This window comes from Canis lupus, chromosome 31 (genome assembly GCF_003254725.2).
Source record: "Canis lupus dingo isolate Sandy chromosome 31, ASM325472v2, whole genome shotgun sequence".
Taxonomy (NCBI): domain Eukaryota; kingdom Metazoa; phylum Chordata; class Mammalia; order Carnivora; family Canidae; genus Canis; species Canis lupus.
Genome location: NC_064273.1, coordinates 38,464,474 through 38,485,625, shown reverse-complemented (window position 1 = coordinate 38,485,625; position 21,152 = coordinate 38,464,474). Strand labels below are relative to the sequence as shown.

The following is a 21,152-nucleotide window of genomic DNA, read 5'->3' as shown; positions in this document are numbered from 1 at the left end:
GCTGGCCCAGGGCAGGCCCTGCGTCCTGCGGGCCCGGGGGCGGGGTGAGGCAAGAGGGGGTGCCCGTGGCTGGCTGAGACCAATTCCTGAGGTCCCCAGCCCGGGCAGGAGCTGGGGAGCCGGTGAGTCCCGCGGGAGCCTCCCCACGGCCCGGTGCCACCGCTCAGAGGGGAGGCCTGCCAGGCCCCGGCAGCACGACGGGGTCGGGGGGTCCGTCTGCTCCTCGGCCCGCCGTCCACCATGGGCTTCACCGCTCTCACGGCCCACCCCCTGCTCCCTCTGTCCCTCGGATTCCCGGGCGGGGAGGGCCAGCTCCCCCCACCCCTGCAGCAGCACCCGGTGGGCTCCCCGGCGGCGAGGCTAGCAGGGCACACTCTGGGCAGAAAGGGTGCCTCTCCTGCAGGCGCCCAGCTACACAGCAAGCTCCGCCCCGCGTCACCAGGGGCGCCAGGCTGGGGGGCTCCGGGGAAGGCTTGGCCAAAGGGCACGGAAGCAGCGGACCAGACGCTGGGGGCTGGGAGGCACTGGCCACGGACCCCCGTCCAGACTCCCCAGGAAGCCCAGCCTGCAGCTTGGCCCAGAGGACGGCGGGGAAGAGTGGTCGGGTCTGGATTCTGTCCCTCCCACCAAGCACCTCACAGCTAGTAGAGCCCCCTCCCCGGCTCATCCCTGTGTGTCCCGGTGGTGCGTGCGGCAAGGCTGCTGCCTGATGCCAGACGGGACAGGCGAAGGTCCTGGGGTCCAGGAAGAGCTGGCGCCTCTCCTCGGGTTCCACAGCCCGCTGCCCCTGCCCACCACTGCAGCCTCGGTGCGCGGAGGGTCCCTGGGCACCCCCCGTGGCCCCTGCCCTGTCCGGGCCAGCCTCCAGGCCCCAGACGCAGGGTCGTCTCATGTCCCGGCTCCTCCTTCCTGGGGCCCCAGCCCCCTACTCCCAGGCCTGACCGTGGTGCCCAGACAGCGCCCCGAGCGTGCAGGCTGCCATTCGCACGGCCTTTGCATGTGCAGAGCCGCTCGCCCACGCAGCGCTGCCAGGCTCGCTCCTCCCCCACCCAGCCCCGCACCTGGGTGGCCTCCAGCTGTCCCGGGTGTGGCCACCAGCAGCTTCTTGCTTCCCTTGCCTCCTGGGAGATGGACTATTCCGGTTGCTTCTGGAAAGTGTGTTTGTTATTTGGCTCCTGGAAACACCATCTGATTACAGACTCTGCCCTGGGCTCCCAGGGCCCCCCAGCAGGCAGGAGGGGGAGGCCACTGCAGCTGTCCCCAGGCTGGGACATGAAGAACTCGGGGAACCCCTCTCGGGGCAAACAAACGCGTGCCTTCCCAGCGCCGACCTGCCGCACAATCACACCCCGCAGGGCACCTCCCCTGCCGCAGGTGGGCACCTTGGGCCTAGGAGTTCAAAAACAAAGAGAGCTGGGGATCCCCGGGTGGCTCAGCGGTTAGCGCCGCCTGCAGCCCAGGGCCTGATCCCGGGGTCCCGGGATCGAATCCCACGTCAGGCTCCCTGCCTGGAGCCTGCTTCTCCCTCTGCCTGGGTCTCTGCCTCTCTCCCTGTCTCTCATGAATAAATAAATAAAATCTTTTTCAAAAACAAGAGAGCCCCCTTTCCCACACGTGCGTGCACACAGGCACATATGTGTACACATGGGCACACAGGGGGCACACTGTGTGCACACACACACGTACATGTACATGTATGCACACCGCACACATGCAGGCATGTGCAAGTACGTGTGACACATGCACACATCCCGACAGTGTGATGCAGCATGTTTGGAAAACACATGCATTCCCACATGTGTGCAAGACCGGCATCCATGTGTGTGCACACAGGACACATGCATGTGCGCACACATGTCCATGTTTGAACACACACATGCATACACACACGCACAGACACACACACGCAGGCCCTAGTGCGGCACCGTGGTGCATTCAGACGGACCGCACCGCCTGCACACCTAGTAAATAAGTAACTGAACAAAAATGTAAATCGTTAGTAACGTCTCATCAACGCCACTTGGTGGAACGCGGTCTGCTACACGCGAGACTGCGGAACTCCTTCCTTCACAGAACACGGCCCAGCGCCAACCCCTCGGCTCCCCGGAGCCCTGAGCCCTCCCCCTACAGCCCGCAGTTCTGGGGACGCAGAGGGGCACCCCCACGCTCAGGCAGACGGGGCTCATGAGGGAGGGACCCGGCTCTCCGCGGGTCACCCCCCACGGGCAGTGCCTCGGGTCTCCCAGACTCCATGTCTTCACACACTGAGGTCAACAGACTCTAAGGGTGGGAGACCCCATTCCAGCCCCGGGTCCCCTGGGGCGGTGCCGTGGGTGGAGTCCAGTGCGCGGGCCTCACTGACAGCACGTGACCTGGTGCCTTTTCAGAGGACGCGGCCGGCTCACCCCTTGGGGCTCTCGGGGCTGCAGATTCACTCCCGCGGCACCTGCCACCCTGCCTGCCTGACGATGAGGGTTTTGTAACCCGAATGGTAGCTACTGAGGTAGGCATCTGACACATTCCCTGGGGTAGGACAAGTGTGTAGGACGAGACGGGCGTGGGGGGTGGGGCGTGGGTGGAGGGGAGGACGATGTGGGGCATGGAAGTGTGGGGGTTGGGGGACGGGAGTGTGGGGATGGGGGGTGTAGGGGATGGACAGGTGTCAGGGCGAGCACTGAGGTGCTCGGAGAGCAGGGCTCTGGCTGTCCTCCCAGAATGCCGTGAGAAATGACCCCTTGGGGCCGCCAGAGCCGTGACCCCCTGCACCATCAAGGCAGCCCAGTGCCCTGTGGCTCAGGCTCCTGCTCCTCGTTGGCTCGGGCATTTTTCCACCATGTCCCCACCAGCCTGAGAGCGGAGCACAGAGATCCCGGCTAGGGCTCTAGGGCCGGGGTTGGGGAAGGGAGTGGGGGGAGAGCAGAGGGGACAGGAGAGGAGGGGAAGGGCAGGGGTGGAGGGGTGATGGGGCAGGGGGAGGGATGGGAGAGGGAGGGGAGGGGAGGCCAGGCCTGTGTTCCTGACGCCATCCCGCCATCCGGCAGAGGTGACAGCTACCTCACGTCATGGGGAAGGCATCTGCAGGGCCTGTCGCCACCATCGGGCAGGGTGAGGGGAGCGGGGCAGGCTCAGGCCGGGGCAGATGGGAGCCCCAACAGCCCGGGGGAGCACTTTCCCGACAGCCGCCCACCTCACAAAACTTGTGCCCGATTCCAGGGACGATCACCGACCTGGTCCTGTTTGCCGTCAGCCAGACCAGCCAGTCCTGTCACTTTTGTCCACGTGTTCCTCGCTTCCTTGGCCTTTACCTCATTTTTCTTTCCTAGGTCTGGGATTGAATGTTGAATTCACATATTATTTTAGTTCTTTCTCTCTAACTCTTTTAAGTAGGCCGCACACCCAGCACGGAGCCCAAGGTGGGGCCTGAACTCACGACCTGGGCCGAGATCAAGAGTGGGATGTTCACCCGACGGAGCCACCGTGGCGCCCCTATTACACTGAGGCCCTTAAAGATGGTAAGCTTTCCTCCGAGTGCATTTTTGGCCGCCTTCTAGAAGCTTCCCCGGGCAGGGTCTTCTGCATGCAGCAGTCTGCAGCAGTCACGCGCCGTCACCTCCTCTGGGACTCTAGGGTCAGCTGCAGAGCGTCAGTTCCATTTCCCGATGCCCCACTAGCCAGGAGGGGCTTCCACCGCCCCTATGGGTGAGCTGGGGCCTGGTCCCTGCGGTCTGCACCCCAGGAGCCCAAGCTGCCGGCCAGGCCACCACGTCACAATGCTACACCGTGTGCGGACTCGAAGCATCCCCCAGGGCGGCACATGTCACTCACTCTCGAGGCCAGATCCAGGGCCAGGGGTGCAGGCCCAGCATGCGCTGCGCGGGGGGAAGAGGTCAAGACAGGGTCTCCCCACCACGGCGCCCTTGACATCGGGCACCCTGACGCCCCCGGCAGAGCCAGCACGGCCAGAGTGTGCACACAGGCTTCCTGCCGAGAATCGCTCACCGGGTCCCAGAGCCTCCCCTGGAGGCGGCCGTGGGCACACTGTCCTCTGGGTCCCTCGGGGCTCCCCTCCTGGGGCTGCCCATCGCCCACGATCCTCAGTGTCAACCTCTCCCTCAGGCCCTCCAGTCCACTCTTGAGCGGACACCTTACTTTTGCATCCCTGTTAGGGTCCAGCCTGAGGGAAGCGTGGGGGACGGCAAGGGGCTGGGCTGCGCCCCGTGCGGGGCTGGCCGTGGCTCCTGGTCCTGAGCGCAGGCGGGCCCTGAGGCTCAGAGCTCACTGACTCGGCTGACCCGGCGGGGAGGGACAGCGGTGCCCGGTGTCGGCCCTCTGCGCGCTGGCCGGGAGGTAACAAGGAGACCCCAGCAGGCCTCATGGGTGAGGGAGGAGGCCGGGGCCCTCCGGTTAGGGGCGGTGAGGAAAGGCCCCCGGCAGGACCCCAGAGATGGGGGTAGCCACGGCACAGGACCTTCCGGAATGTTGGGAGCAGGGCATCTGAGGGGCAGGCCCAGCCAGGGTCCTGTTGGGTCCGCTGTGGCCTCTGTAGGACCTCGGGACTCCCCCCCCAAGGAGGAGGTCAGGGTGGGGCTGGGGGCTGCTCTGGGTCACCCCCACCGCCACCCAGCCTGACCTGCATCTGGGCGCTGGGTATGGGCCAGTGGGAGTGGGAGCGGGGAGCAGGGCAGAGCCAGGGCACAGCCGCCTCCCCCCCCACCCCTGCCCCCTCCAGGGCGGGAGCTCCGAGGAGAGCGGTGTGGGTGTGGGCACCCCCAGCTGCTGCCCCGGCCGGGAAACCCCAGCAACAAAACATAACCCAGCCAAGCACGTGACCCCAGGAATGCAAAGCCGGGCGGCAGGAGGAAAGGTAATCACACCACTGGGCCCCCAGCAGGAAAAATAATAACAAAATAACAAAACACATGACTTTCTCTACAGGAGCCAAGAAGGAATTCAGTAAAAGTCATCTCTGCCCAGTACGGGCGCGCCCCAATTAGGAACCTCGCTGTCGCCCCTCGTCTGATAGGAAGGTAGGCACGGAGGAGCAAACGCTCACCGAGAACACGTGCGTGCCCGGAAGCACGTATACTGAGCGTGCACACGTGCAGATGCAGCACGCGAGCACACGCATACGACGCGCGCACGCAAGGGCATGCACATAAGACGCTGTGCACATGCACACGGCGCTCCCGGTCCCACACCTGGGCCCCACGGCAGCTATGTCCTCAAAAGTGGTGCCGGGCCGCCGGGTGGGGCGAGGGTGAGGAGCTCCCGGGGTCCCCGATCCGTGCGTCTACCCCCTCCCGCTCCCCCGCGGGACGTGACCCCGGCCAGGCAGCAGGATCTCCTGGTCCCAGTGCTGCCTCGTGTCCGGATCAGGGCTCTCCACCCCTCGGGGGAAGGTGACCGAGGTGCTGGGGGCACCTGGCCCAGAGCAGGAGCAGCCCGGGTCAGCGCCGCGACCGCCCGGCCCTTGCAGCCGACGTCATGTGCTTGTCAGGACTGTCGTCCGAGCAGGGCCGGCCCCGGGTGCTCTGAGGGCCCCTAGGCCGGGGGCCTTGCAGCTGGGCTGTCCCCAGGCAGCCCCTGAATGGGGTCCTCCCCGGGGGCCATGCCCCCAGTGCCGAGAAGGGCCCCACCGAGCTTGGCGCTGCTGGGAAGGGCAAGGGACGGGGCCAGGTGACAATGACCCAGGGCTGCGGCCCGCCCTCCCCACTCCCCCTTCAGGAGTCCTCGCGTGTCCCAGGCCCTCCCGCTGCACGGGGGCCGGCAAGGCCAGCGTCCCAGGTGTGCCGGAGCCACATAGCAGCCCACCCAGGTCAGGGCCCCCACGACAGCGGGGCCTCCAGGTCCAGGGGCACAGGGGTGGGGGGGGCTTCAAGCCCACAGGACAGACGGCAGACCAGCAACTCAGAGGGGGCTCCCCCCAGCCTCCCCTCCCCGCGGCGTTCCCACGGGAGGACGACCCCCTGTAATGCCTCTGAGCACACCGGGGGGCTGCCAGGCTAGCGGGCAGCTTGACCGGGATGCCAGAGGCCTGCCCCCTGCGCGTGCACCGACAGCCTCGGCACCGTGCGGCCGTGCGCGCACACGCGTTTGAGGGGCAGGACCGGACAGTCAGTCGGAGGCCCGGCCGTGCGTCCCTCTGGACAACCCCTGCTGGTCACCAGCGCCTGGTCCGCCCGCCTGGGTCCCCAAGGCCACCTTCTCCCCCAGGAGTCACTCTTGGGCCCCGACGGGCCTCGTCCGCACACAAGACACAGGCAGAGGCCGAGTGTGCCGTGGGCTAGACGGTCCCGCTGCCCCAAGTAGGCCTGGGTGCAGCTGGGGTCCCAGGTGCTACCCTCCCGCTGGCCCCCGGCCCCAGCACCCCAGGGCCCATCTGCAAGGCCAGGGGGACCCGCGCAGGGCTGAGCCAGAACACCTCCTCTGGCCACCTTGTCCTGCCTCCGGAGGTCTGCCCTGTGCCCAGCGCCCGAGGCGTCCGACCACCCTGCGGCCACCACCACCCCCGCGGCCCTTCCCCTGCAGGCGGTGTGCCCAGCCGAGCCACCAGGAGCCGCATCCCCGTGGCTGGAGGCCAGAGCGCAGCTCAGCCCCCGGCGGCAGGATCAGCACCTGAGGCCTGGTGACAGGACTTGCTGCGCATGTGATGCTCAGATACGCCAACACCCACCTGGCGCGTCCACGGTGGGGTCGAAGGCTCGGCTGAGGAGCCCAGGCCTTGCCCTACACTACCGAAATGGAGACCGCTATCCACCCTTGGCCGTCCCCCTTTTCCTGCCTGGAACAGTGGCTGGCGCACTAGCAGCTGCTATAGCAACAGGAGGAATAAAGGACTAGCAGCTGCTGGTAGCACCCTGGAGGGGCAGCCCACCTCAACATAATGAGCTGCCACACAGCATAGCCGGAACGAGCAGGTGACCAACGCACCCCTCTCCTCCCGGGTCCCCCACTAGGTGGCATCCCCACCCTGCTCTGCCGTGATGCTGGGTGGGCCCCAAGCCAGGCTCCCCTATGCCCCCCACCCATGCGGGGCCTCCACCACCAGCCCGTGTTTGGGACTTGAGTTCAGCTGGCAGGGGCTGCCGTCTCCCTCCCTCACACTCGCCACGGGCCCCTCCCCTGGAGCCCTCCCCGCGGGGCTAGGCACGGCCCTGGAGCTGCAGGTGGCAGACAGCTGTGCGCTGGCTGTGGCGCGAGGGTCGGCCCAGACCCGCGCAGACAGGCTGGCTGGGAAGGAGAGCACAGGTCCACTAGCAGGGGGAGGTGCTCACACAGGCGCCCAGAGCCTGGGGCGCTGACCAGGCCACAGTCTCTAATTACACAGTGATGGAATGACAACCGGCTCCCAACCTCGGAGACGGGGTGGGGGGGGGGGTGTGTGTGGGGGGGGTAATCAACCCTGCGCAAGAAGCCCGTGCACCAGAGCAGGGAGCGGGCGCCTGAGCCCCGGGCTGTGGCTTGCCAGGCACTGGCCGGAGCCTGACCTGGGGGCAGGGGTCAAGGGTGGGGTGGCTGGAAGCTCACACTCCTGAGGACCTCAGGCTCAGCAGGCAAAGCACCTGATCATCCAGCTCCGGTCCCAGTCCCGGCCAGGGGAGCACTCCCCCTGCAGAGAAGGTCCTAGGTAGGGGAGCGCTTGCCCCCGCAGAGAAAGTCCCAGCCAGGGGAGCACTTGCCTCCTGCAGAGAAGGTCCCATCCAGGGGAGCACTCCTGCAGAGAAGGTCCTAGGTGGGGGAGCACTTGCCCCCTGCAGAGAAGGTCCCATCCAGGGGAGCACTCCCCCTGCAGAGAAGGTCCTAGGTGGGGGAGCACTTGCCCCCGCAGAGAAGGTCCCATCCAGGGGAGCACTCCCCCTGCAGAGAAGGTCCTAGGTGGGGGAGCACTTGCCCCGCAGAGAAGGTCCCATCCAGGGGAGCACTCCTCCTGCAGAGAAGGTCCTAGGTGGGGGAGCACTTGCCCCCGCAGAGAAGGTCCCATCCAGGGGAGCACTCCTCCTGCAGAGAAGGTCCTAGGTGGGGGAGCACTTGCCCCCGCAGAGAAGGTCCCATCCAGGGGAGCACTCCTCCTGCAGAGAAGGTCCTAGGTGGGGGAGCACTTGCCCCCTGCAGAGAAGGTCCCATCCAGGGGAGCACTCCTCCTGCAGAGAAGGTCCTAGGTGGGGGAGCACTTGCCCCCGCAGAGAAGGTCCCATCCAGGGGAGCACTCCTCCTGCAGAGAAGGTCCTAGGTGGGGGAGCACTTGCCTCCTGCAGAGAAGGTCCCATCCAGGGGAGCACTCCTCCTGCAGAGAAGGTCCTAGGTGGGGGAGCACTTGCCCCCGCAGAGAAGGTCCCATCCAGGGGAGCACTCCTCCTGCAGAGAAGGTCCTAGGTGGGGGAGCACTTGCCCCCTGCAGAGAAGGTCCCATCCAGGGGAGCACTCCTCCTGCAGAGAAGGTCCTAGGTGGGGGAGCACTTGCCCCCGCAGAGAAGGTCCCATCCAGGGGAGCACTCCTCCTGCAGAGAAGGTCCTAGGTGGGGGAGCACTTGCCTCCTGCAGAGAAGGTCCCATCCAGGGGAGCACTCCTCCTGCAGAGAAGGTCCTAGGTGGGGGAGCACTTGCCCCCTGCAGAGAAGGTCCCATCCAGGGGAGCACTCCTCCTGCAGAGAAGGTCCTAGGTGGGGGAGCACTTGCCCCCGCAGAGAAGGTCCCAGCCAGGACTGAGCTGGCCCGGCGGCCCCCAGGGCCCCCTCTTCCACCAGCAGGAACCAGAGCGAGAAGGGACAAGGCTTCAGGCTGGCAGGATGCCCAGCAGCCTCTGTGGCACCAGGAGACATGTGAATTCAAAGATACAAGTACTCACTGATTTTTCTCCCTAGAATCTGAAAAATAACATTTCCCAATCTTAACCAAACCTTAAGAAACACAAACCAACGTCAGGAACACGTCTGTAATTATCGCTGCAACCTATGCTATTTTAACACCTTTAGAAGAAAATGCAGTCTACTGAGTCTGTTTGACTTCAAAATAAGGAGGTTGTCCACACAGGCCAAGGGTCTCAGGCCCAGAAGCAGGGGACTAGCTGGCCTGGGAACGCGACATTAGAGAAAGGCCCGGAAGGCTGGCGTCTTGCTATCTGCAGGAGCCGGCTGGCTCTCCCGGTATCTTGGAAACATGCACTGATAGCAGCCCCCTGGAACCCTGGTCATGGGGTGAGGGCCAAGAACCCACTGGGGCCATGCAGGGGCTGGGCCCCGGCATCTCCACAACGCTGCCAGCCCAAGTGGCTATTGTGGCAGTTATCGCTGCACGAAGAACGTTCCAGCAGTTTGCACGACGCTTGACTTCCAAGCAACACAGGACCCTGACAGGCACGGCTGCCTGGGCCTGACTCACCGCCCAGCTGGGGCGACCGGCACTGATGCCCTTCTTTGCCCGAGACCGAGAGAGCCTGAGTCCGCGTGCAGGCCGGCACGCAGAGGCTCGGGCTGCATCGGGCTCACGCGTCACCACCCGCCCGGCGCCGACCCGGGCTCCTCTTGAAGCTACGTGCGGACGGGGTACAGCCATCACCCGCCCAATGAGCCAGACACCCAGACAGGAGCCAGCCCGATGGCCGACCTCAGGGCCCTGTGGCTTGCAGGCGTGTCCAGAACCAGCCACCGTGGTCCTGCGGAGGGGACCCTGAGGGCTGTGTGTTCACACCCGACTCCCCCCTCCTCTCCAGGCACTTCCGAGTCAGCGCCTCAAATAACCCTCTCCCCGCTGCAGTGTGTAGACGCGAGGCTGGGCTCGCCTGGACCCCGGGCCCGGTCACCTGGGCCCCACAGCCCGGTTTCCCGCCTCAGTCATTCACGCAATGCCCTGTCACCTGTTGGCGCGGTTCCGGGGCGGCCGACCCAAGCAGCGCCAAGCCAACCCGGCCCTCAAGCATTTCCGCGTTTGGGGAAAAAAAGCCAGCACGGAGAACGTAAGGGAAGGCTGGAGCGACAGGAGCAGCCGAGCCGGAGAGAAGCGCTGGGTGCTGAGCTCTGGGGAGGGCGGGTGGGGTGAAGAGGCCCCGCCACGAGGGGGCCCCAGGCCACCGCCCGAAGCCCCAGCGCGGCGCTCTGCGGTCCTCGGCTGCCCCACGCCCCAGTGCCCTGGCCCGTGTCAGACCCCGACCCACAAGGCCTCCCAACGCCCAGCGCTTGGCGGTGCAGGGATTTCCCGCCCCACTCGGCGACAGGTAGTCCACTCTGGATGTGCAGATGTGCATCCTGTCGGCCCGGGACCTCCCCCCAGGCCTCGCTGATCTCTAAAGCTTCCCGTCTGCCAGGGACCTCAGAGCGGAACTGTACTAGGGGACAGAAGTGGAGGTGGGGTCACACTGCAGCAGGGTGGGCCCCGGCCCAGCGACTCATGAGAAGGCAGAGGGAGAGCCAGGGACACCCAGGAGGGACCCCGGAGCCGCTGGCAGACAGCACACTGGAAAGGGAAGGGACACCTCCGTTGGAGGCCGCTGCAGACGGCGTGGCCCTGACTCCCCGAGATAATACGTTTCCGGTGTCCAAAGCCACCCCGTGTGGTAATGGGGTGCCCAACAAACAAGTCCAGTGGCAGCCTCAGGCGAGCCCGGCCTGGCCCAGACATGCGGGGGAAGCACGTGGCTGCATGCTTTGGGGGGTGTCTGTCACGCGGGGAGATCACGGCACAGGACGACGGAGGCACACGTCAGGCAGAGCAGGGCAGCAGACGCCGCAGCCAGAGCTCCAGAAGGGAACAGGGGAGGGCTGTATGGGGAAGGAGGATCTGGGTGGGTCACTGGAGTGCAAAAGGGGGTCTTGAAAATTTCTGGCTGGGTAGATCCCTTGGCCTCCTTGCCAGGAACCCTGAGAGGTAAGCCTGGTGCGGGGCGGGCGCGCCACGGCAGGAGTGCACAGGGTTTAAAATGCACCACCACCGCCCGACTGCTCCGTTCCACCACCTGAACTTACCAAGTTGGCGAGGTCCGCCGCACGCACGCACGCACGCCTTCCCTTCCTGCTGGGCTGCAGGGGACGCACAGGGGCGGCCTTTCCCGCCCCATGAGCCCCGCTCATCTGAGCAGCAGCAGTCATCAGGGCCCCGCACTCTGCTCTGCGGGTGAGGTCCCTGCACGTTCGAGGCTTCTAAGTCATCTCGGGGTGCGTTCTGAGCTCAGTGGTCGGGGCGGCGCGTGCGTTACCTCCTCGCGGGGAACCCGCCCACCCTGGGCCGGCCTCTCCCCTTCCCACAGCACACGCTCTCCTGGGCAGCCGAGAGCACAGTGAGGGGAGCACGCCGGCCGTCGTCACATTGGAGCTGCTGGAGGCCCCTCAGGACACCACATATGGCCTCAGTCATCGTCCCCAAACTCAGACATTCAGACAAGCGTGATGGAGAAACGCCACGGCGCCCACACCCCAGTTTCTCCCAGCACTTATTTTATTGCAAAAATCAGTTCGTCACAAATATCATTTTGTAAGCAGCTGATCTCCCGTCTAGAGAACCGGGTTCTGTGCGGAGAACAGGAACAACCCGTCACTTAGGGGCTGGCGGTCCTGGCTGGAGGGCCGTGCTGCCCTCTGGCCGAGGGGATTCAGGCTCCCACCTGCAGCCTCACGGTCACATCTGTCCCTGTCTGCGTCCCATGCCTGGGAAGTGCCCACACTGTGTGCTCTTGTGCAGAGAAGGGGCCCAGGATGCCCAAGGGGGGGTGGGGCACGGGCTCAGATTCCGTTCAGCCGCCAGTTCCCAAACGGCCTTGGAGGGCACTGCTCGGGTGTCCGTCAATCGTGAGGACTCCGGCCACGGAGGTGGAGGGCATACCTGGGCCCACGCCGCTGAGCCACAAAGCCGAGTGCCTGGCGCCTGAACGCACAGACGCAGCACCCAAGGCTGGAGCCCACCCCCCACAGCCGCATAGGGGTGCCCAGGCCCCTAGGCCACACACCACCACCACCGACCCTGCAGGATGAGGGCGAGGAGTCCCCACGCAGCACTCCCAGCTCCCACCCCCTGGACAAGCCTCGGCCTGTGGGGCCGGGAGAAGCAGCCCCTTCCACATCCTCAAACTGAGGCTTTCCGTCGGTGTTCCTGCAGTCTGGTCTCCAAAGCCCAGGCTTCTAGCACACAGTCATCTCGCTCGCAGGTCAGCTGTGTGGCCCCAGGTGGGACCAGGCCAGCTCCCAGCCTCGGACTGTGGACAACCGGGGCCCTGCCCACTTGAGTCGGAGGAACAGGCAGGGAACAACACAGGCTTGGAGCCAAAGGGGACCCGGCGAGGGAAGGGCCAGCGCGGCACGGGGCAGGACAGGACAGCACGAGGTGTCCCATTTGAGCCCCTAGGAAGTGGGAGGGCAGCAGGTTCCCACAGAACCCGACACGACGGCATCTCAGGGCTGCGGAGCAGCGGGGGTCCTCACAGCCCCCTGGGTGCCGGGTGCTGGATGCTGTGGGGGCCCGGGGACCGCGGGCAGCCATCCTGGCTGGCCAGCCTGGAGAAGCCTCAGAGCAGTCTGGAAGCGCAGGGGCCTGCGGGGGGCACAGAGAACTGCCCCCACCCTGATGCCTGAGATCACACCTTTATTCATTGCACCAGATTCGGTGCAAGGCCGGCGAGGGGCGATCTTGGGGCTCACGGCACGCTTCCCGGCGGGGTCACAGCCACTCAGAGCTGGCTGCCACTGTCCAGCTGGATCTGCTGAGCCAGCCGCTGCCCGATGGCCAGCAGGGGGCTGGCCCTGTAGGTCGGATTGGCCAGCAGCTCCCGAAAACGGGCACTTTCTTCCTCGCTGAAAGAAAGGAGATCAGAGCAGGTCAGCAAACCCCACAGCCCTCGTGGGGGTGGGTGGGGATGAGCATCAGCCCCGCCTTGGCCAACCCACCCCTGAGGACCTCAGGGCAGGCAGCCCAGGCCAGGGCTGACCACGGGGATGGGGTGGGATGGGGGGCGGGAGGGTGAGGAAGGTGGCAGGGCGGGAAGAGGGCTCAGGAGCAGCCTTGCTGGCCAGGCCCAGGGGGCTGAGCGAGTGCTCTGGGCAGGAAGAGAGCAGCCGCCCTGGGGCCTCCTCCGATCACACACAGGCTCAGGAGCCACCGTGCCCACCCGTGGGTCTGGGGGGACTGGTACCCCTGCCTCCCCCAGGAGGTGGGCTCTCGGCCCCCGCCCCCTGCCCCACCTTGATGTGGAGCTGCTACTCAGAGAGGAGGCAGCTGATCGACGTGGGGAGGTAGACCCGCAGCCTTACACAGCGGCGCCCTCCGTCCAGCGCTGCCAGAAAAGGGGTGCTGCAGGAATGGAGGGCAGGAGCCCCGCAGCCCACGGGACCGACCCGGCCCTTGTCACCAAGGGTGCCAACAGACACTGCAGCAGCTGCCCCGCATGGGGCCTGGAGGCTTCCTCCTGCGTCCCCCGAGCCCGCAGTGCTGGCTGTCGCCGTCTCCCCCGGGTCTCTAAGCCCAGCCAGCTCCCAGGTGGCGCCGCAGTCAGGCCACCTCTCAGAAGCACTGGGGCCAGCCCCAGGTTTGCAGGAGCCTGGCCAGGCGCCCTGCAGGAGAAGACCTCCACACTGAAACGTCAGGGAGGCAGCTTCAGAACAAGCGCAGGTAGGGACGGCCCTGGTGCGGGGGCATGGGGAGCAGCCAAGCCGGTGCTGCGCCCGTGTGCGCTTGACGGGGGGCCAGGCCAGCCCTCCAGGGGCCCGTGCCCTCGGCCGCTGGCAGGGACAATGAGCCCACTGGACTGACCGCCCGAGCCAGGGGTCCACACCCACAACGCCCGGGATGCAGGGGGCTCTGGGCTCCAAGGGTGATCCCCAACAGCCGGCAGCTCGTTCTGGTAGCATCTGCTCCCTGGCCCAGCTACGAACAGGCTGCCTCACGCCAACAAGAAGAGCCACTGGCCACGCTGCCCACGTGGACCAGGCACTTGGGACAGAGGCCAGAGAGCATGGGGGTGAGGTGGGAGGACGGGGTGGGGGGCTACTCACAGGAGCTGGAGCCTCTGTGCAGCGCTCATGCGGCTGAACTCGGCGGGCCGGGGCCTGCTGCTCACCCTGCTGGGGACACAGACAAGCAAGTCGGCACAGGCTCCCTGGAGCCAGCGCAGCCTGCCTCCCCGTGGAGCCGTCACCCCGAGGCACACACGTGCCCGCACCGCCAGCAGGAAGGGCGAGAAAACCAGAGCCCCAGGCCAACACCTAAATTTAGCCTCCAGACCAGGAGCCCTCATCCTTTATTCATGGTTTCTGTTAAAATATGAATGAAAGACCTGTCTCGTGGGCCCAAGACAGAGCCCGCACGTGCCCCCGCTGCTCCCGTGGACTGGGACACCCATGCTCAGCGCGGGCCTGCCCAGACGGCCCTCTGCGCTCAGAGCCACGTGCGTGCCGGGGCCCGCCTCAGATGCCCCGCCTGCAGCTGGCCTTTCCCGAGTCACCCTGAGCCCCAGGCCACCACCGGTCTGCTCCTCTCACTGCTGCCCTCCCCGTGTCCACCCTGCGGCAGGCCCCTGGCAGAAGCGGCTGGCATCCCCAGGACACTGCGGGGGGTCAGGGAGCCCAGGCCTTGGGTCCGCCCCTCTGCACCCTAACCTATGAAAAAGTAAAATCTGGGCATCTGGGTGGCTCAGTCAGTTCAGTGTCTAACTCTTGATTTTAGCTCAGGCCATCTCAGGGTTGTGAGATCGAGCCCCACATCGGGCTTTGTGCTCAGCAGGGAGTCTGCTTGGGATTCGGAAGGAAGGAAGGAAGGAAGGAAGGAAGGAAGGAAGGAAGGAAGGAAGGAAGGAAGGAAGGAAAAAAAAGAAAAAGAAAGAAAAGAAAAAAAGAAAAGAAAAGAAAAAGAAAAAGAAAAAGGTAAGGGGCACCTGGGTGGCTCAGTGGCTGAGCATCTGCCTTCAGCCCAGGGTGTGACCCCGGGGTCCCAGGATCGAGTCCCACATCGGCCTCCCCGCAGGGAGCCTGCTTTTCCTTCTGCCTGTGTCTCTGCCTCTCTCTGTGTCTCTCATGAGTAAATAAATAAAAATCTTTAAAAAATAAAAAGGTAAAACCCACTGAGCCCCCCACGGCCCTCTAGCTCTGATAGCAGAGCATCAGTGTAGACACATCTGGGAATCCTCTCGGTGCCAATGGGCCAAGTGCAGTCTTTTTGTTTGTTTTTCAATTTTTCAATTTTTATTTTTCAGTGGCAGCAGCCTCGAGACACAGCTAAGGCCACCAGGACCATATGAGGTGCAGTGGGTGGCCGGCCTAATGGCTCAGCTACACAAAGCTCCCCACCCCAACTCATGATCTCATGATGACCTTCGCCTGACGCTCTTCTGCTCAGAGGGCTGATTTCCTAGAGAACCTAATCTTCCACTGATGAGCAGCGTCAGTGCCTGCATGTTGGCTGGTCTCGGGAGCCCTGCATGCAACCTGTGCTGTGTGGCGCCCACCCAGTGGTCTGGGACACACCGTGCCAAGGCGTGCCCTAATGGCTCAGAACCTCAGGATCCCTGCAGCCACTGCCTTGTGAGGCCACCTCATGGATTTGGAACGGGCTTGGAGCAGCCCCCCGCCTTGGTCAGGGTGTCCCAGTAGGTGACTGGTGACCCTTGCACTCAGGTCTGGGTGTCCAGAGCCACAAGGTGGCTCCTGTCCAACGCTGAGTCCAGGACTCGCCTGGAGGAGTGGTGGCAACACACCCCAGTCAGCAGAGCCTTCTGTAATCTGTGTGCTTTGCAGAGTCAGCCTCTGATGTGAAGCACCCTCAAGCACAGAAGCTTCTCCCTGGCTCCAAGGACCCTGACCTGGTGAAGGCCACCAAGGGGACCCAACACCTCCTGTGACAACACTGAAGGCCTGGCCTGCTCTCAGGGCTGAAGGGTGAGAGGTGATGGCATGGGGATCCCGCTCTATGAAATGGGGCTGAGGGCTCCCTGTCGGGCTCCAGTCGGCTCGGGGAGACGCGGCGCAGGAATGGAGTAAAGGGACCGAAGGCAATGCTTACCAGCTACTGGGGGCGGGAGACACAGGGGCTGGGGAGCACTGCTGGTTGGTAACAGTCCCTGCATATTGTCACGGTGCACCCATGGGGACAGGACAGCTGGAAGCTCTGCATCTGGAACCCTCCTGCTCCCTGCCCCACGGGCCTCCCCCTCAGCTGACGTTAGCTCAGGCCCTTCAGCCAGGGTTGTTGAGTCCTAGGCAATTACTGAAACTCAGAGTGGTCCTGGGGACCCCAGACTTGGAGCCAGCGTTAGAAATGCACGTGGCTGGCTGGCTGGCTCAGTCGGCAAAGCGGCAAAGCGTGTGACTCCTGGTAGCAGGGCTGTGGGTTTGAGCCCCACAGTGGGTGTAGCGAATGCTTAAAATAAAAAAAAAGTGAGAAGGGTCTTGTAAACTGTTCTGGTAACATTGTAACTTTGCAGGAACACACAGGGTGCACGCACACACAGATTTCCTCCCTCTGGCAGCAGGAGGGACCAGGGCTCCCTGCAGACACACGGACTCTAGGCCGGGCAGGAAGCTACCAAGGTGAGCCTGGAGCCCCTGGAGAGCCGGAACGGAAGGACGTGCTCAAAAACAAAACCCAGCACCCGTCTCAGTGGGCACATCAGAGGGACACGGCGTCCGCCTGGAGAAGCTCCCGGGGGCCAGAGCGGGGTCAGCCCCGGCCAGAGGGAAGGCGTGCTGGATCACAGCCCACGGTACTGAATAAATATCCACGCGTCCCTACGGACGTCCACGCGGGACTGAGTCCCGCCCGATGCAGAAACAGTACTGACCCTCCTCCTCCCGAGGAGGATCCCACCATGTGGGCACAGCGGCTCCGTCCCCGGGGAGCGGCACCCACCTCCCCACTCCCCAGGTGTGGGCTGTGCACGGTGACGCCCTTCCCCAGGGGACAGCGCGGGCAGAGGAGGGAGCACCGTGGAGTGGGGACGCCTGGCAGACACACCTCCGCCAGGTGACCACGGCCAACATCAGCGACAGGTCGTGTGGACGGCATGCACCTGGGCCGGGTAGGATGGGCCGGGCAATCCCCCTCCGGGGTCGTCCCCCCAACCACCCAGGACCCTGTCCCATCAGAGAAACCATCGTGCTAATCCCACCGAGGGGCAGCCCCCCAAATGCCCCACTAGTGCCCCTCAAAACTCAGGGTCATCAGAGGAGCTGTCAGGGCCCAGAGGGGATGTAAAGGGCCGTGGCCAATGTCCCGTGGTGTGCTGGAGGGATGCTGGACAGAAGAGGGACATTAGGGGTCACTGAGGAAATGTGAACAACCTATGGGCGTTATCCTCTCACCGTTACTTATGTACCAACACCAGTTCCTTAAGCTGGGCGTCAGGGACGTGGGAACGCTCAGTGTCCTCTCTTATCGTTTCTCTGTAAATCTAAAACTGTTCTAAAAAAATATTTATTCAAACCAACAGCTCCCCAGTGCCAAAACACACTTGAGGAGGGACAGTGAGCAGGAGACCAGCCGGGGACCTTCGCGTACCCGGGGAGCGGGAGGGACCTCCAGCCCAGCCCAGCCCGGCCCAGCCGCCCGGCTCCTCGAGGACACCCACATTCCTGCTCGGGCTGCGGGCCGGGTGCTTACACAGCACTTCCCCGCTCTGGGAGCCCCGAGCACATTTTTCAGATGAGAAAACTGAAAGCTGGGGAAAGACACTTGACCGGGGTCACATGTTTTATCAAGCACCGAGGGGAATTTGCATCTCAGGCTCTGCTCAACCACCAATCTGCACTGTGACGGCCACTCCTGGACTCCTGGTCCAGACCAATGGTTCTGGGTGCTTCCATCCCGGGAGCTGGCCCGGGGTCTTCTGGCTCCGGGGCCGAGTAGCCCTGAGCAGGTCGCCTGACACCCCCACCCCCCAGCCTGCGACAAGAGACGGGAGGGACAGCAGAAGGACTGGCTCTTCTCCAGCACGCATGTCCGGGGAGGCAGGAAGCGCCACAGGAATGCGTGCTTCTGGGTGGGGGGGCCACAGCTAGCAGGCACGGTGCAGGCTGCGCCCCTGGGAGTGAAGCAGCGGCGCGAGGGAATGAAGCCCAGCAGCAGTGCTGGACGCCCCCCCCGCAAGCCCCCCCACCTCCACCCCCGGCTAAGCTGCTCCGAGGCCCCCACGGGAGAAGGCCAACAGGCGCCCCTCACCAACATGCCGGCCAGGCCCCAGGGCTCCAGCCCCAGGACGCCGTCACCATACCGCCTGCCCACAGAAGCATCAACACGCAGGTGAGGCACCTCTGTGGCCTCTGCCTCCCCCCCACACCTGCCCCAGCAGCTGCTTCTCGGGCTCCTGGCCTGCACTCCCCGGGCAGCCCCAGACGGACACTCACCCTCTGGTCCGTGGCTGCCGGCCAGCAGCCTCCAGCTCCAGCAGCTCAGGGAGCGCGTCTCTCAGGGGCTGCAGGTCCCCCACCACCACCGTGGCCCTCCGTCTCCGCTCCGCCTTGCGCTTCTGCTCAGCCAGCTTTATGGCTTCGATTTCTGAGGTGGGGCAGGGGGTGGGAGGGGCAATGGGTTAGTGACCGGCAGGCCCGGTTCTCTCCTGGCGGCACCTACAGGGCCCTGGGAAGCGGAGAGGCAGGCCTGTCCTGAGGGCGGGTGCTGAGCCTGAGCTGCAGGCGCTGAGGCCTTCTCTTCTCTTGAGGCCCCGTGCTCTGGGCAGGCGGGCGAGGGGAGGACAGGGTGAACAGAGAGTCCCTGGGCAGTGGGGTCATGCTCTCCTGTGCCCCCCAAGTCTGTCCTGACACACCAGGAGGAAGGAAGCGGGTCCCCACGTCTAGGGAGGTGACACAGTGGCCCGGGGCCTCCAAGGAGCACCACTGAGGCCCGAGGAAGGAGGCAGCAAGGCAGGCCAGGGGCGATGGAGCGGTGGCTGCCGCTGACCGCAGGACAGGGCCTCTGCACTGGAGAAGGGACATGGGCAGGGCCTGCATTGGGGGCACAGTTTCAGGATTTTTTTTTTCAGATTTATTCATTTGAGAGACATCGCATGTTGGGGGGGGGGCAGAGGGAGAGAAAGTCTCAGCAGGCTCCCTGCTAAGCACAAGCACTGAGCCCAACAGGACGTAGGACTCGATCCCACGACCCTGAGAGCACGACTTGAGCCGAAACCAAGAGTCAGACACTCAACTAGCCACCTGGGTGCCCCAAAGCCTTGGCATTTGATTTTCACTTAGTGATGTTTTTATTTCATGGCACCCAGGTGGCTCAGTGGGTGAGGCGTCAGGCTCAGGTCATGATCCTGGGGTCCTCGGATCAAGCCCCTCAGGCCCCCTGCTCAGCAGGGAGTGTGCTTCTCCCTTTGCCCCCACCCTGCTTCGTTAAGGGGATCCCCAGGTGGCTCAGCGGTTGAGCATCTGCCTTCAGCCCAGGGCCTGATCCTGGAGACCTGGGATCAAGGCCCACATCGAGCTCCCCGCATGGAGCCTGCTTCTCCCTCTGCCTATGTCTCTGCCCGCCCCCCCCCCCCATGTCTCTCAGGAATCAATCAATCATTTAAAAAAAATTTGTTTCAAAATTGCTAGTAAAATACATATTCTAATGCATTATTTCCAGTGTGGCTGGTGGAAAATGCCCCCTCACTGGTTTGTGTACAGCTCTCCCCAGGGAGACAGCGGGCAGGGCCAGGGTTCAAACACCACTGAAGAAAGAGCCAGAGGCTGTTCTACATGAAAGATGCACATGCTCTGCACTGACGGATGTTAATTTGTTCTGCATCAGGTCTCTTCTTGAAAAGCTGAGACAGGAGAGCTGCTGTGGGATGACCAGACCTGAGCCTGAGCCCCGTTACCCTGCTGAACAGCCAGCCATACATAGGATCACACTTAAAAAGGCCGTGAAAAGCCACCTTCCTGACGAACAGCCAGGCGGAGTTGCAGCCCAGAGACCACCAGCCACCAGCCTGCACAGGCCAGGTATGGGGCCGTTGCCCCGTGAGCTGCTGCTGTTGTAGAACTAGGTCCGACAGCCTCTAAGGGCACGTCGGCCACAGCATCCAGAAAGGCAGTGACCACAGGGCACTGGGCAGGCCCGGACCGGAACCCCAGCACAGAGGACAGACTGTGGACAGCACGCCGCCCGGTACCAACGGATCAGGTCCACACAGAGCCCCAGGGAGCATACGTGAAAGGCAAGTGGTGAGGGGTGACCCCAACAGGCATCTTCAAGAGACCAGTTTGTAGACACACCTGCCAGGGAGAAGCACCAAGGAAGGCCTCCCCGAGGTAAGAGCCAGCTCAGCAAGCCTGCGGTGCTAGGGCAGTGCCGCCCCCCCGAAGGCCCCCAGCTGCCCAGGGCAAGCTCTGAAGAGCCTACCCTGCCTGGTCCAAAGTCAGGGACACACATGCTGCCCCCAACCACGGGCCCTAAGAGAGTCCTGGGGCACCCAGGGAGTAAGGCTGCTCACCTCGCCCCGAAGAGCTGAGCTCAAGGGAACATGGATGGCTCAGCTCGTCAGCCCCTCAAGCACGGAGCAAGCCCGCAATGCTCCCGATTATTAGGACTCACAAGACGACCATTCAGTACTTTCTCTCCTGCAGGAAGAGACCCAACAATTTACTGAGCATCTCATCAAGCCAGGTGGCCTCTTCCCCGTGAGCCAAGTATCCTGGGAAGGCTGCAAAGGCCAGGGTGGGCACTCTGAGACCGCAGCCCCTTCAGCGGCTGACAGACCAGCCCAGGGGCCAAGGGCAGCCAAGCACAGGCCCGTGGTTCCTGGGAAGACACATGCACACAGCTACACAAATGTTCACAAATCCCAGCTGGAAGCGCTTTAAGTGTGTAACACATGCTCCCTACTGGAGCATAACTGAGGCACGCAAGGACAGCTGCACACGGGGACATCTGCCAGGAGGTCCACTGCGGGTCCGTTTAAACAGGAAGGCCACCATCGCCGCAGAAGTGCCAAAGGAGGGACGCCCGGGTGGCTCAGCTGTTGAGCATCTGCCTTCGGCCCAGGGCATGACCCCAGGGTCCTGGGATCGATTTCCACATCGGGCTCCCCGGAGGGAGCCCGCTTCTCCCTCCCCGTGTCTCCGCCTCTCTCTGTGTCTCTCATGAATAAATGAATAAAGTGTTTAATATTAAAAAAAAAAAAAAAGTGTCAAAGAACATGAGAGAACTCACTATCCACTCACCATGAAAATTACAGAAAAAACCACAAACGGAAG

At 64.0% G+C, this 21,152-nt stretch overlaps 1 protein-coding gene across 5 annotated transcripts in view; it reads right to left on the bottom strand.

Annotated features, from left to right (window-relative positions):
• Positions 1-11,409: 11,409 nt before the first annotated feature.
• SLX9 (SLX9 ribosome biogenesis factor) overlaps positions 11,410-21,152 on the bottom strand; it is a 34,048-nt gene continuing 24,305 nt past the window's right edge. For 4 of the 5 annotated variants that reach the window (XM_049104659.1, XM_025462173.3, XM_035709235.2 and 1 more), the window contains 3 exons: positions 18,315-18,465; positions 13,974-14,042; positions 11,410-12,776 (listed from right to left, as the gene is read on the bottom strand). In XM_049104659.1, the coding sequence (XP_048960616.1) occupies positions 12,653-12,776; positions 13,974-14,042; positions 18,315-18,465 (344 nt within the window). In that variant the 3' untranslated portion in view covers positions 11,410-12,652. The remainder of the gene's footprint in view (positions 12,777-13,973; positions 14,043-18,314; positions 18,466-21,152) is intronic. The other variant, XM_025462174.3, reaches the window with a different exon arrangement.